This window comes from Ursus maritimus, unplaced genomic scaffold, assembly GCF_017311325.1.
Source record: "Ursus maritimus isolate PB19 unplaced genomic scaffold, ASM1731132v1 scaffold_20, whole genome shotgun sequence".
Classification (NCBI taxonomy): domain Eukaryota; kingdom Metazoa; phylum Chordata; class Mammalia; order Carnivora; family Ursidae; genus Ursus; species Ursus maritimus.
Window position 1 is genome coordinate 10,701,405 of NW_024424453.1, and position 15,927 is coordinate 10,717,331.

General features: G+C 35.0%; 1 protein-coding gene and 1 long non-coding RNA gene across 2 annotated transcripts in view; one reads left to right on the forward strand and one right to left on the reverse strand.

The window, feature by feature from the left end:
• GPR149 (G protein-coupled receptor 149) overlaps positions 1-10,450 on the forward strand; it is a 55,854-nt gene extending 45,404 nt beyond the window's left edge. The window contains exon 5 of the mRNA XM_008706922.1: positions 9,225-10,450. Coding sequence (XP_008705144.1) covers positions 9,225-9,797 — 573 coding nt within the window. The 3' untranslated portion in view covers positions 9,798-10,450. The remainder of the gene's footprint in view (positions 1-9,224) is intronic.
• The window catches only part of LOC103677670, a 332,269-nt gene that overhangs the window by 308,906 nt on the left and 7,436 nt on the right, over positions 1-15,927 (reverse strand). The window lies entirely within an intron of this gene.

A 15,927-nucleotide genomic window follows, 5' to 3' on the forward strand; every position in this document is an offset into this window, starting at 1 on the left:
ATCACCCAGTTACCCCATCCCTCCATCCCCCTCACCTCCAGCAACTCTCAGTTTGTTTCCTATGATTAAGAGTCTCTTATGGTTTGTCTCGCTCTCTGATTTCGTCTTGTTTTATTGTAAGGAGGGTTACAGCCTGTATGTCCTTTGCTCCTCAAAAAGTGTAGTCCATGGACCAGCAGCCTCAGCATCATCTAAGTGCAGAATCTCAGACCACAGACCTACTGAATCTGAATCTGCATTTGCACAGAAGTTTTTAACTTTGCTGAAGTCTAATTTATCAACTTTCCTTTTATGGATCATGCTTTTGCTATCAAGTCTAAGAACTCTTTGCTTAGCCTTAGATCTCAAAGATTCTCCTATGTTTTTAATAAAAGTTTTACAGTTTTACATTTAAGACTGTGATCCATTTTGCGGTAATTTTTGAATAAAACATGAAACTTAGTTCTAGGTTTTTTGTTTGCCTATGGATGTCCAATTGCTCCAACACCATTTGTTGAAAAGGCTATCTTTCCTCTATTGAATTGCTTTCGCACATTTGTCTAAAAGCAGTGGGCGTATTTGTGTGGGTCTTCTATTCTGGATTCTGTCATTTATCACTCCACCAACAGCATAGTCTTGATTATCATAGCTTTACTGAAGTTAGGTAGACTGATTACTCCCCCATATTCATGTTTTTCAAAATAAGTTTATTATTCTAGTTCATTTGCCTTTTCATACAAATTTTTGAATCATGTCTATATCTGCAAAAAAAATCTTGATGGGATTTTAATAGGACTTACATTAAACCTACATATCAATTTAGAAAGAACTGACATCTTTACTATGTTGAGTCTTCTAGTCCATGTACACAATATGTCTCTCCATTTATTTAGATCTTTGGTTTCCTTCATGTAGATTACAGCTTATAAATCCTATACAGGTCTTGTTAGACTAACACCTATTTCACTTTTCTGAGCAATTGTAAATGGTAATGTATTTTTATTTTGATGTCCATATGTTCATTGTTACTATTTAGAAATACAACGTTCAACTTGAAGGTAACTTGATTAGTTCACTTGTTAGTTCTAGGCATTTTTGTATTCTTTGAAAATTTCTAAATAGGTCGATCATGTCATCTGCAGTTTTCTTTCTTTCTTTCTGATCTACCTTTGATTTCCTTTTCTTGACTATTGCACTGGCTAGAAGTTCCAGCAGTATGTTGAATAGGAGTGGTAAGAACTGACATCCTAACCTTGTTCCTGGTCTTAAGGGAAAGCAGTCACTCACCATTAAGTATAATGTTAGTTGGAGGGTTTTTATAGATGCTTTTTATCAAAGTGAGAAATCTACTCTCTATTGCTACTTTTGTCATGAATTGATGTTGAATTCTGTCAAGCTGTTTTTCTCTATCAATTGATATAATCATGTGATTTTTCTTCTTACCCTATTAATATGGTGGATCACATCCCCAGCTTATTTCTGAATATTGAAATTAGCCTTGCAGTTCTGGAATAAACCCCACTTAATCATGGAATACAATTCTTCTAACTGACTGCTAATTCCATTTGCTAATACTTATTAAGGATATTTGCACCTATATTAATAAATATAGATCTGTAGTTTTTTGTTTTTGTCTTTTTGTTCATACCATTTGTCTAGTTTTAGTAACAAGGCAAAACTACCTTCATAAAGTGAATTGATAAGTGTTCCATCTTTTATTTTCAGGAAGAGATTGTGCAGCATTTATATTAATTCTCCTTTAAATGTTTGGCAGATTTCTCCAGTGAAACCACAAGGGCTTGGTGATTTCTTCTTGAGAGTTTTAAAATTATGAATTATGAGTTCAATTACCCTAAAAGTTATAGGGTTATTCAAATTATTTATTTCATATTGGGTGCATTGTTATAGTTTGTGTTTTATAAGGAATTGGTCTATTTCTTCTAAGTTGTCAAATTTAAATGTGTAAAGTTGTTTGCAGTATTCTCTTATCTTCTGTGTGGACTGTGGCAATGTCCTATTTCATTCCCAATATTGGTAATTTGTGTCTTCTTTCTTTCTTGTCACTGTTGCTAGAGATTTGGCAATTTTATTAATCTGCTAAAAAACAAAACCCCAGTTTTTGCTTCACTGATTTTTCTCTATTGTTTTGTTTTCAATTTCATCAATCTCTTCTCATCCTGAGGATTTCTTCCCTTATTCTTGCTTGATTTTATTTTGCTCTTATTTTTCTAGATTACTGAGGCAGGAGCTTACATTATTGACTTGAGACTATTACTCTTTTCTAATGTATGCATTTAGTGCCTTAAATTTCCTTTTTAGCACTGCTTTAGATGCATCTCACAAATTTTGATATGTTGTATTTTAATTTTCATTCAGTTCAACTTTTTTTTTTCCCTTAAGACTTTCTCTCTGACTCATGGATTATGTTTAAGTGTCTTTACTTTCCAGAGGTTTGGAGATTTTCCTGTTGTCTTTCTATTATTTATTTCTATCTTGAATCCACTGTGGCTAGAGAACACATTCTGTATAATTCTTTTAAATTTATTGAGATTTATTTTATGTCCCAGATATGATCTATCTTGGTATATGTTCCATGGAAATAATCTGTATTCTGCTCTTGTTGGGTAGCTTTCTATAAATAAAAATATTTCTTTCTATAAAATTTTCTATAAATGTTGATTGGATCATGTTAGTTGATGGTATTTTTCGATATCCTTGCTGAATTTCTGTTAACTGTTCTTTTAATTATTAAGAGAAGGGTAGTGAAGTCTCTAGCTGTAATTGTGAACTTGACTATCTCTCCTTTCAGTTCTCAGTTTGCTTTACGTATTTTGCAACCCTGTTGTTTGGTGTATACACAGGATTGCTGTATCTTCTTGGTAGACTGATCTTCTTATCATTACTAAAATAATCCTTCCTATTTCTTGTAATATTCTTTGCTCTGAAGTCCACTTTATCTGATATTCATATAGCCAGTTGTGCTTTCCTTTGATTGATATTTGCATGCTATATCTTTTTCCATCTTTCAACTTTCAGCCTGCTTATAGCATTATATTTGGAATGAATTTCTCATAGACAGTATGTAGTTGTCATGTTTTTAATCCATTCTGGTAATCTCTGGCTTTTATTTAGCATATTTAGGCCATTAGGATAAAATACTGCAGAAGAATATGCTGCCTGATTTGGCGATGAAGACCGCAAAAGTAGGATTACCTTATGTACATCCTCCTAAGCTCTTTATCTCACTTACTGGTACTAGATACTAGCACTAGAAATCTCGAAGACATCATGGATTTCTCTCTTACTCATCTTCTAATAATACCTAATAGCTAATACTTATGGAGCACTTTGTGTGAAACACTCAGCTAATCATTTTACATCCATTAACTCATTTATTCTTTATATTTTATAAATGAGAAACTGAGACTTAGAGAGGTGAGGATTATAGCAATAGTGACTCAACTGAGTTCTACGGTAGGTGTATGTGATTCAACAGCATTATTTTACCATGACCCTGTCCAGTCTCAAATTTTGCTCTGCAATTCCCCTAGAGTCCATCCCATATTTGCCATTTCTACTACGAGTATTGAAACTCAGCTTCCCTTTCCTTTTGCACACAATGATTTTAAAAACCTGCTAACGGGTCTCCCTGACACCATGGTCCCCTTCCTCCAATCCATCTTTCACAGGGTCCCCCATCATCTTCTTAGACTTTAAGTGGCATAGTGGAAAACATGTGGAATCTGAGCTGAATTTAGATCACAGTTCAAAACTTAACTTTGTAACCTAAGCAAGTTGGTTAACCTCTCCACACCTCACTTTGCTTACCTGTAAAATGGAAATAATTTTACCTCCCTTACAGATTGTATTAAATTAGATCTCACATGTAAAGTGCCAAGTGAACTGCCGGCACATAGAAGACTTCCATATATCTTAATTTCCTTCCTTTCCATAAATGTGAAAACAAAAATCACATTTCCCCGTCACCTATGGAATATAATCAAAACTCTTTATCCTGGTGTACAGTGTTCTTCACCCTGGGCCCAACCTCTATTTCTTGTCTCATTTCCTTGTACTGTGTCATTACCCCCAAATTCCATTTGCCTTCGCTCTTACAACTCCCTCATCCTGGAATACATTTTTCTTACTTTATGTTTACTGAAATCATCTTTTAGGACCCTATTTAGAAATCATTTTCTCAAGTATCTTCTCTAAATACTCCTTTCACTTCCTAATGTGAATGAATTAATCCCACCTCTCCCTTGTTCCCATAGGACATAGTGGGTTCTAGCTGGATTAGGAGAATGAGGTATTATTCATATTTTATCACAAACATTATGCCTTGAAGTAGCAGAATGGCTAAGAGCAGAGGGTTTGAGACATCTGGATTTGAGTATCCGGATTTGACTATGCCATTAACGGACTTATATCCTCATGACTCAATTATGTTACCTATAAAATTGGGATAATGAGTGGCTCTATTTTATAAGGTTGATAGGAAAATCAAGAAAATACATATAAAGTACTTATAGTAAGAAGTCTAACTTATAGTACTTATAGTAAGAAGCTTGTGTTTAGTAGAATCAGTAAATATTTGTTATGATAAATATCAATCCTAAATTTGTTACTCAGTTGTGAAACTTTTCATCATTTAAAAAAAAAGCTTAATTGACAGTTTGAAGATCTGTGAGGATTAAATGGAACATATGTTAAAACACCTAGCACTTTCTATGATACATGCTGCCCTTTATAAAGGCCCTTATTTTCTTGCCCTTCTCTCTTTTCCTTGAGTAATTCATGTGTCCTCCTTATTCTAGTGTACTAAACATTTAAATAAAGGTGGCAAAATGACACAAGGAATATTTTAGAAGTTGAATATATGAAAAAATTGCAGTTACACAGTTTTAAATAAAATTTCAAAATATTATTTAAACTACAGTTTATTGTTTTTCTCATAAAGTTCCCATTCTCTCTGCTGTTTTTGTTTGTTTTTAGTGTCTTTATCTCTTTCCCCCTAAACCATCTTAGATGGTCTGTTTGACTTAATTTCTCAATGTTTGTACCTTTAGATGCCTTAAAGTCACCTAAACAACCCAAAAATCACCTGTATGATTTTAATTTAGATTAAAATTGCCAGTCACTTGGATTATTCACGAGTTAGTGATAGAATTCTAGCTTCCGGGGCAGAAAACCCATGATCTAATCCTGGCTAAAGCAGATTGATTCTAAAGTGACAACATGGCACATTGGAAAAGAGCACTTAACTGGGCATTAAGACACCTGTCTTACTACTATTACTTGCGTGACCCTGGGAAAGTGGCTTGACCTCTCTGGCTGTCAATTCTCCCTTTATAAAATGAGAAATCAGAACTCTGTGGTTTCTGGTAAGTGCTACGATTTTACATGTTATAATAGGTCTTTCTTAAGTTGAGTGATTCAGATAACACAATACCTCACCTTGTTAGGAGAGAAATTTGGAGCAACTCTTTTATATTATAATTTCACCGTGAATTCACCTAGAGGCTTATAGTGAAGAAATAAAAAGTTCAATATGCCCAAGGTCAGTAAGTCTGAATCAATTATCAGAGCGGATTATTTGTGCTAATGTATTTACATGGCATGTTCTCTCCTCCTGAAGCATCTGTGAGGTTTAGAGACTGCTTTTCATTTCCAAATAAAAAAGCTCCCAGCCACCTACGCTCAGGAGTACAGCAATAATGGATTACCATTATTCCTGACAGCATATGCTAATTCATAGACTTTTAAATGGAAAGAAAGCAGAGAGTATGAAATGCCTAGTTTTATGCTCTCTGAATCTTATCATTTTTTTTTTATCATGCAGTAAACGTTCACATACAATTTGGTCCCGTAATAGTCTATTTTATTTTTATAAAAAGGATATGTTCTAATATCACCTTTTGATGCATTTGTAACTATCATCATTTGTTATATAGGGCTGTTAAAATATAAAAAAATAAATTTTAAACAGCAATACTTTTGAACGATGATCTTATTTTTTCTGCTTTAGAAGTTAAAATATGGAATCTAAAAAATCTACAAGGTCAATGTTGCAGATTCATTCATTCATCCACACATTTATTCATTCAACAAGTATTTTTTGAGGGCCCACCATGTGTCAGGCACTGGTATAGATGGTAGAGAAAATAAAGACCCACAGGGAAATGTTCCTTTCCCTGGAGGAGATTCCATTCTACATGGATTTGATAAAAATACCATGCAGTTCCATTCTCCAGAAGAAAACGGACAGCTGCAGAACTTTGCAAATGTTTCATTACTGTGTTTGCACAAAACATTGTATTAATTTCCTAGGGCTGCTGTAACAAATCACTGCAAACTTAAGACAGTTTAAAACAACAGAAATCTATTGTCTCATATTTCTGGAGGACAGAAGTTCAAAGTCAAGGTGTCAGCAGGGCCATCCTTTCTTGGTTTACAATAGAATAACTCTTAAGTGCTATCTCCTTCACATGGCCATCTTCCCTCTATGTGAGTCTGTGTTCAAATTTCTTTTCTCAAAAGGATACCCCAGTCACTGGATTAGGGTCCACCTATATCCATTATGACTTCATTTTAGTTTATGTTTGAAAAGACCCTATTTCCAAATAACATCATATTCACAAGGTACAGATGGATATAAATTTTGGAGGGGACACATTAGTCAACCTAGTACAAAGATGAAGATAAATTAAATCAATAAAAATAGGGTTTTTTGTTTTATCTCCTCAAAATTAATGTTAATTTTCACTTAAGATTTAATGCTTTTAGTTTCATTTTGAAATTATTCTTCAACTTTTTGAATGGCTTTCAAATCTGTGGATTATACTGCAGTTTGTAACTCAAATTACATAATTATTTTTTTTCCTGAAGTGGGATTCTTTATTTGAACTTAACATATACATTGACAGATTTTTGGACTCAAATATTTTTAATAGTTTTTGCAGTAAAATTAGTGAGGAGAATCTGACTCATTACAGACCCTGGTCACTTTATTTTGTCTGCTGAGGATCAGATGATCCTTTTCCTTTCTGATAATTTAAAATATTTATTTTTCTTATCGAAAGTGCCATCTGCTACTCTTTAAAAATTTGAACAGAAAATAAACTCTACCCCAATTGGGATTTTTATTCTAAACAATCAAACTATCACGGCAAAATTTTGAGACAGTCCCCTGCACCCACCTTGTCTCCTCACTCCAAACCTAAAAATATCACAAACCCCAAATGCAGAGTGTTGATTCACAAACCCCAAATGCAGCACAAACTCCAAACTGACTACCAAACTGAACTCTGAGCTATCATCACAGACAACACACACTCAGTACCCTACCCCACTCCCTGGATGCCCTTCTAGTAATATTTTGCACTCTCTGCCTCCTCTATTACCTAATAAACTTCCACAAGCAAAATCATCATCATCATCGAACAATTTAGATATATAAAACATAAAAGTTAAAGTCCTCCCCCCATCCAGTTTCAGAGGAAATAATTGTTTGTAATGCAGCCTTTCAGATCTTTTCTGTGCCTAGTATATGTGTGCTGTTTGTCCATACATCTTTTATTCCTACACATGTATAATTTGCTGAGCTGTTTTCTCGTAGATGTTTTTCTAGAAGAAAGTTGGATCATACTTTACATATGTTTTGCAACTTGCTATTATCACTCAAAATGTATTGAAATTATTTTATCCAGGCAGAACTTATAGCTTTACTTCATTCTTTCAAGTACATTTTCCAGTACATTTAGGTTATTTCTATTCAGGGACTTACAACAGTGCTGAAATAAACAATAGTACGTGTTGATATTTGATGGTGGAACTGACTTACAGAAATAGGATTGCTGGTAATTATATGTAGTTTTATTTTCAAATCAAATAAATCAAAATGTACTCTAAAGATAGGTCCAGATACAAAATGCCCAAGGCAAATAGGGTGACCAGCTATCCTGGTTTTTCTGGAACTGAGATGCAAGAATTTCAGTGCTAAAGCTGGCACAGTTACAGGCAAACAGGAAGACTGATCATCTTAAATTGGCAAAATACCAGGAGCCCTCATGCCAATCCCCCTGTAAAGACACATTTAAGGCAATCCAGTTAGTAACTCAGCTTTTTAGGTAATTGGCACATGTATAAAAAGTGTCTGTTAACCAACTTCCTTCCCCTTCTTTTTCTGGACTACAACATTTCTTTAGTTAGAGATTGCAAACCTTACAACACAACAGAATCACTTAGACAGCTTGTTAAAATAGATTGCTGGAACCCACCCCCAAAGTTTCTAATTCAGTAGGTCTGGGATAGGGCTCAAAAATCCGCATTTCTTACAAGTTATCAGGTAATGCTGATGACACTAGTCTGGGGACCAAGCTTTGAGAACATTGCTCCAAAAGTTTGGTATCTTCTGAGACTAACATGTAATCAAAAAAGAAAGCAAATCAACTGGAAGTATGAAGATGTGAATCAATAATATAAAATATAGGCCATTATAAGATTTAGTCTGTTTTCTCTCATTTCTTAAGCACTTATCAGTGGTGAGTACAGATTTTTAAAAATCTTAACATACGAAGTTTTAAATAAAATATAAAAGGTTCTAACCTTCAAGAAAGTTTTTGCAGAGATGTGGGGGAGTTCTCTGTTATTGGATTTACTTTAACGACTGTGATTTCTTCGTGGAAAAGTAGGCACAGTGTAGCAGCATTCTGGGGAAATTTGGTTCCTCTTCTGAATGCTCAAACCTAGCAGCTGAAATATACTTTATACTTAATCTGAATCATAGTTTCACAATTATCACTCTCTGTGACACACTAAACAAGAAAAAAAAGTGCATTTTGATAACACAGTCTGCATTTCTTTCAAACTTTTTAATGTGACAAAACCATAAAAGCAATTCCAGATTATAAATAAGCATTCAATTTTATGCCCACATTCTGCCTTTGGAAGCATCTACTGCTGCCCCCATCAATACACAAATTTGGCCTTAAACTAGGGGAATATGTCCTTTATCTTCAAAGAAAGGTTTCTGACTGTCCTCATGCAGATGTTATATTTGACTTGGGAGAAACTGAACTATATTGCTTTGATGGCAAAATTTAAATCCCATTGCTAAAGGTTTCTAGGGAAATGGGTCTGAAATAGAAAAAAAACTCTATCATATTGATGAATAAAATGAATTTCTAAATGGCCTAATTTCAGAAACTAGTTTTCAATAGTAACAATTTTGTTTTTATCCCCAGCGCACTGGTGGTGCCCTTGCCATTCCCTTGTGCGCATTCCAGGGGACTGTGTCTCTCCAAGCGCCTACAGGGAAAACCCTCTCTCTTTCTACCTATGAGGTAAGTGCAGAAGGACAAAAAATAACCCCAGCCTCTAAGAAAATAGAAGTCTATCGATCCAAAAGTGTTGGCCACGAACCAAACTCAGAAGATTCTCCCTCCACATTTGCCGACACCAGTGTGAAAATACACTTGGAAGTTCTTGAAATTTGTGATAATGAAGAAGCCTTGGACACTGTGTCAATTATTAGCAACATCAGCCAGTCCTCCACACAGGTCAGATCTCCATCCCTACGCTACTCACGGAAAGAAAACAGATTTGTTTCTTGTGATTTAGGGGAAACAGCCTCATACTCTCTCTTTTTACCCGCGAGTAATCCCGATGGTGATATCAACATCTCCATTCCGGACACTGTTGAAGCACACAGGCAGAACAGTAAAAGGCAGCATCAAGAGAAGGATAGCTACCAGGAGGAAATCCAGTTGTTAAATAAAGCTTACAGAAAAAGAGAGGAAGAAAGCAAGGGTAACTAGTGATCATTTGGTCTAATAAAGCAAGAATGGGTCTGCAAGTTCCAACTGCTAAACTAACACTAGAGGCAAGAATGGGTCTGCAAGTTCAAACTGCTAAACTAACACTGTTGTTCTGAGGTTATTTTACTTCCTTTACTACTTGTTGGTTTACATAAGCATTACAGATTTAGTAGTTAACTGTTTCTAGGGCAAGCAGCTGGAACTAGCGTAAACACTTAAGTGCTTTTGATGTATTACCTGTAGATCACACACTGTGGTAATTAAAAGATCTGTTTCTTATCTAATTCCTAAAGCTGTTTTCTAGATTAAATATCGGCCTCTTTTACTAATGTTTTTGCCTGTTGGTCATCCTCAGAGTAAACAAAAAATTGCATAAATTCAATGAATATATTGTTCACGTGCTCATGTTTCAACACATAAAGCTGGCCTTTATTGCAAGGGGTAAGAAGATATTTTGCGAATGGAAGAAATGTAGCCAAACTCGGAGTTGTATTTAAAGAGACTTTCCTACACGTGCCTGGCAAAACAAGCTTATTACAGTTACTGCTTTAGCTTTACACCCATGTCTAAGAAATATATTTTCATATAAAATGGCAAACTAACTAGCTTCCAACTTTGAAACATGCATGCCCATAGTCTGTAAATAGTTGTTCCTTCATTTCTATAAAGTACAAATCGCTTACTAAATGTTTTTCTTCCTTTCTCTCTTAAATGTATTTTCCTTTCATCTTTTCATTATGTCAAGACTTCCCCTGAAACAAAATGTTGTGTGTTACAAGTGGAATTAGTAGTCCATAACTCAAACATTATTGGAAAAGGTTGTAAATGTACACATTATCATTTCTAGAATTGTTTAATTTGAATGGAAATTGGGGAAAAGTACTGCCAGATTAAGTTCTGTGAGGTATGCTCAATTAGATTAACAAAGTTCTGGGTAAAGCAGAGGAAAATCCACTCAGTAAAAAAATCAAAGTGTGTTTCTAAAGCCGCAGATTTGGCGAATTTTCTTAGCCATTCTTGAAGTACAGAAAATTTGTATATTGTTCTAATTTTAGGTGCTTTTTAGTTTTTTTCTCAAAGGCATGTGTATCTCAAGCAAATTCAATATATTTTATTAAATGAGTGTAAGGTATACATTTCAACACCAATTTTAAAATGTGTTACATTGCAAAAATGCAGGAATCACCTTGTCAGAATATTAGTAATGTATATTTCAAAAATTATGAAGTGATTTTACTTCAAAATGCTTTATTCTGATTTTTCTTTAAACATACATTAAATGTGTTATTTAAATGTTTATTTTCCAAAGTTATTGGGTTGACATTTTACATGGTATTTGACTTTGTGCACCACCACACCTCACTCACATATCTTATTTACTACTTACAGACTGGGTGAATTATTTTTTAAATGATTTATTTTGGTTTCTATTTTATTATACTGAATCAGAATTCTAAATAACTTGATATGGGCTTTCAGATGGTTTCATCTTCAGAAGATCTTTTTTTTTTTTTTTGCCATCAAGAACTCATTTTCAAAGCAATTATTTCAAAGGAATTTATCTCTAATCTCTCAATGTCTCCTCTTCTAAGCTTGGGAAGCAAAGGTAACGGCATTAGTAAAGTTTGTAAAACAAACCTCAAATAATGCATAACATACAAATTCAAATTCAAATATATTTTATTTAATAGGATTTTTATATCCCTAAAATTGATGGCTATTTTATTTCTTTAAAAGATTTATTAATTTTAGAAAGAGAGCAGGGGGAGGGGTAGAGGGAGAAAGAGAGAATCCTGAAGGAGACTCCCCACCGAGCTCAGAGCCCAACTCTGCTGTAAGCTGGGCTGGATCCCAGGACCCTAAGATCATGACCGAGCTGAAATCAAGAGCCAGCTGCTTAACGGACTGAGCCACCCAGGTGCCCCATTATGGAGGGCTATTTTAACACAATGACAAATGGCCTGATCAATCAAATACTATAAATTAATGGCACTGAATGCCTGTTCCAAAAGCAAAAGCTGAATATTCTAATAATGCTTTGTAAAAGGTAAGCTTTGATATATCAAGTTTAGATGTGTAATTTTATGAAAGAGAAAGATGATTTTGTTGCTTTAAAGTACAATTTTTGGCAGCAAGGAAATTAGAAACAGAATCATAATAAAACTGAAGAAAATAATAAAGATTTCAATAGAAATAAATCCTTTATAACTGGCACAGCTCTTTAATGCATAGGAGAAGATTATGGAAATCAAGATTTAAAGAGCACAAGAACTGGACTGGAAGACTGTAATACTCCTTTCCCCTCCTGTGTACTATTTTATTTTCACTGGACTTGGGCCTATGCTGGGAGAACTGGAAAAAAAAAAACTAAGATATTCCCATTTAACTGCCCTTAGCTATTGAATTAACCATACACTGGATACACTTAAAAGTTCTGCTGGATTAGGTAGGGATGCCTGGGTGGCTCAGTCCGTTAAGCATCTGCCTTTGGCTCAGGTCAGGGTCCTGGGATTGAGTCCCATATTGTCATCGTGTCTATAGGGGATATGACTAAGCATGAATGGCTCCTCCGAATCCTTGTTTAGAAAGAGTAAGGGTAAGTAAGCTACATCAGTATAAAGTCTACTTACTCTTTAAAGTGATTATGATTGTAAAAATGTGTTTCTGATATAGGAAATACCCATACAGAAATCTTCTGCTATATTTAAATAGCTTACCCTGTTATATTTTATTAGCAGTAAGTACTATATTTCATATAGTTGATTTCTTTTCTCCATAAACTGATGAATCTGAAGATGAAAACTACTTATTATCTAATAAAAATATCACCATCTGGTGGTGACTCCTACAAACTGAAAAGACATAATATCTACGACTCCCAGTTAATATAAAAAAATGTATCATTCCAAAGAGTTGTGACAGGCAGAGGCAGCCATTTTGAAGACCACAGCATTATTCAGAATATAATAAAAACCATTTAGTTATACATTATTTGGAAGCTTTTTGTCAACATGGTTCTTTACTACTAGATTTCATTAGATTTTCTCTTAGTTTCTTATTATATTCAACTACTTCCATTAATTTATTCATTATAACATTTAATGAATGCCTACTATATGCCAGAAATTGTTCTAGGTACTTAGGATCATGACTGTGAACAAAAACAAAACACACACTGACACACATATGAAATGAGTTTGAGCCAACTGCAAATTTAGAGAACACAGGCCACACAAGACTTCCCTCACTTCCGATACCAACTGCAAGTTTAGGATATCCCTTAAACCACTATAAGTTTCCATAATTCCCTAGAAGGACCCACAGAACTTACAGAAAGCTGTATTCTCACAGTTATAGTGCATTACAGGGAAAGGATTTAGGCTAAAATCAGCCAAGAGAAGAAGCACATACAACAGAATCCAGAAAAAGTCTAAATGTGGAACATCTGTTGTCTGCTCCCCATGGAGTCATAGACAGCATTATCTTTCCAGACATCAATGTAAGACAACATATAAGGAGTACTGCCAAGAAGGAAAGCTCATTTGAATCTTGGTGTTCGGAGTCTTTGTTGGGACTCCATCATGGTAGGAGTAGCGGTAAGCATGGTTCACTGCTCACATGACTGATTTCCAGCTCCTAAAGAAGTCAAGTTGAGAAGGAATAACACAAAGCCCCTACCCTAAAGCACACTGTTACTACTTGGCTGATCCATGGTCCCAGACAAACAAAGTCACTCTTACAAAGTGACATGCTTCGGGGGCCTACAGGCAACCTCCCCAAAAGGGGAGAGACCTCTTTTTGCACGGGGTTAAGGTCCACACTATACATTTACACACCATACGTGTGTACATGTATGTATCTCAGGTAATGCTAAATGTATTGACAGAATGTAGGTAGCAGAGGTAATAAAAATGATAAGAAAAAAATGAAAATAATGGGACAATGATGGAAGGAGTGCTTTTTCAAATACTTTAGTTAGGAAAGGCTTCACTGATAAGGTAATATTTCATCAGTCAAATAAAATGATAAAACATACTATGTATCTAGGGAAATCATAGTTCTAGCAAAGGTAACATCAAGTTCCCAGAAGTGGAAGTATGCCTTTTGTATTTTGTGAAACCATTGAGGAGCTCAATGTAAATGCAGACAAGTGTGAAAGAGAAAAAGTGATTGGAAATAAAGACAGATAAGGGCAGGGAGAGGCAGATTATTAGTGCCTTGCAGACCAGGTACAGACTTTGAATCTTATTCTAAATGAGGTGGGAAGTGATCAGAGGGTTCTGAGCAAAGGAATGACACGTTTGAATACAAAATCGCTGTCTACTGCTGTCAAGGAGAAAAGACTATGCAAGTACAAATATGATTACAGAAGAAACAGGAGGCTTTTTAGCATCTGAGTTAGAGATGATATTTGCTAGGATTAGGGTGATAGGAGTGGAGATGCTGATGGTATTGTATTCTGATTCAATAAATAGGAAGGATTTCCCTCGTAACTAAATAAATTACACACTTCTTAAATATTTTTCTATGGAGCCGGTAACTTAAGGAAAAAAATTACCTCTGGCATCTATTTTTTGTTAATACCTTGGAAAATCCCAATGTTTCTAATGTCTTCTATATATCACAGACGCTAGAAGCCTGAAAACTATATTTTCCATTCTCTCTTGCCGGCAAGTTTTATTTCAGGTTTAGCATCTGCCAGAGAGAGGCATCTGTGCGAGATTTGGAAGACAGAGTTGAAGAAAAGCAGCAGCAGTGAAATGAATGTTCCTTACCAGTTGAGGCTTTCTCCTCTAAGATATAGTTCAGGGGTCTATCTATCTCTTTCTATCTTGCAGTTCCACCTTTTCATTTATGATCATTACCCTCATCTGTATTAAGCTGGCAGGAGGAGAAAGGGCCTGGAGGATCCTGCAAGGACTCCTCCAGGAATGGCCTGGAAAAGCAGCGCCTCAGCCACTGCAGCTTCTGCTACATTGGAGACATCTCAGTATACAGCCATCCCTAACTTCAAAAGAGACTGAGAAATATATCTATCGGAGCACAGGAAGAAGACACCTAAATTTGGTGAACAGCTAGCAGCCAGTCTCTGCCACATGCTATGACCCCAACTAGATAATCATACACCATACTATAAAAGAACGTAAATGGTGCCCCCCCGCCACGGTGTCGTCAGATGCATACCATAATCCAAGAATGGTACATCTTCCCAAGTTTGAGTTATTTGGCCTTGACTCTAGACCTTCTATACTGTTCCAAACCTAGGTCAATTTGTTTATATGATCTCATCTCCAGTTACAATACAAAGAAAAATCATATTTGTATGTCTTTCCCAAAGTCTTGGGATCTCAGCTTCAAAATGCATAAAGAATACATGAACAAACATTGACATATACAAACACACAAGTTCTTCTCAAGAATAAGCAGGAACTTGCTGCCATTGGGCAGTCAAAATCCCAGTACAAAATGACCACAAATGACAATCTTTTGCAATATTATGCAGAACAATTTAGATTCCTGGATTCACATCCTCTTGAAACACTTTATTACAGAGGAAAATCTTTACCTTCACATAAGCATAGTCTCACTGAGTAATTTTTCCGGAAAAAAAGAAAAAAAAATATCTAGGAAGCAAATTTTAGTTTCTACCACTTGGCAGAAATACAATTCCCAGAAGCTTTAAAATGTGAGGGTCAAAAAATATTAGGGTTTGGACAAATTCATGGTCACCTGGTTACAGTAGTAAAGACACATATCTACTTGCTTAATAGAAGCCTTAAGACTTGACATTTTCATTATTTAGAAGAAAATTCATTGATTAAAAATTTTTTTCACAGTACTCATTCACATCTTTTTTCTAAATTCCCAGATTGTCTGCTTACATTAGACAGAGAAAAATCCACTAATTTAATGAGATTAAGTAGTTTTCAAGGGAAAGAATGTTATGCAAGATGCTCAAGAAAATCTTTATAATATGGATCCTGGAATCCATTTTTTTTTTCTTTTCATGAGAAACAGATGGAATTAGCAGACAGTGACAATAATTCATTGTTACGATGACAAAATGTCTGGTTTGCCTGGGATAGTCCCAATTTACAACTGTTTTTCTGGCAAAACAATTAATAGCATC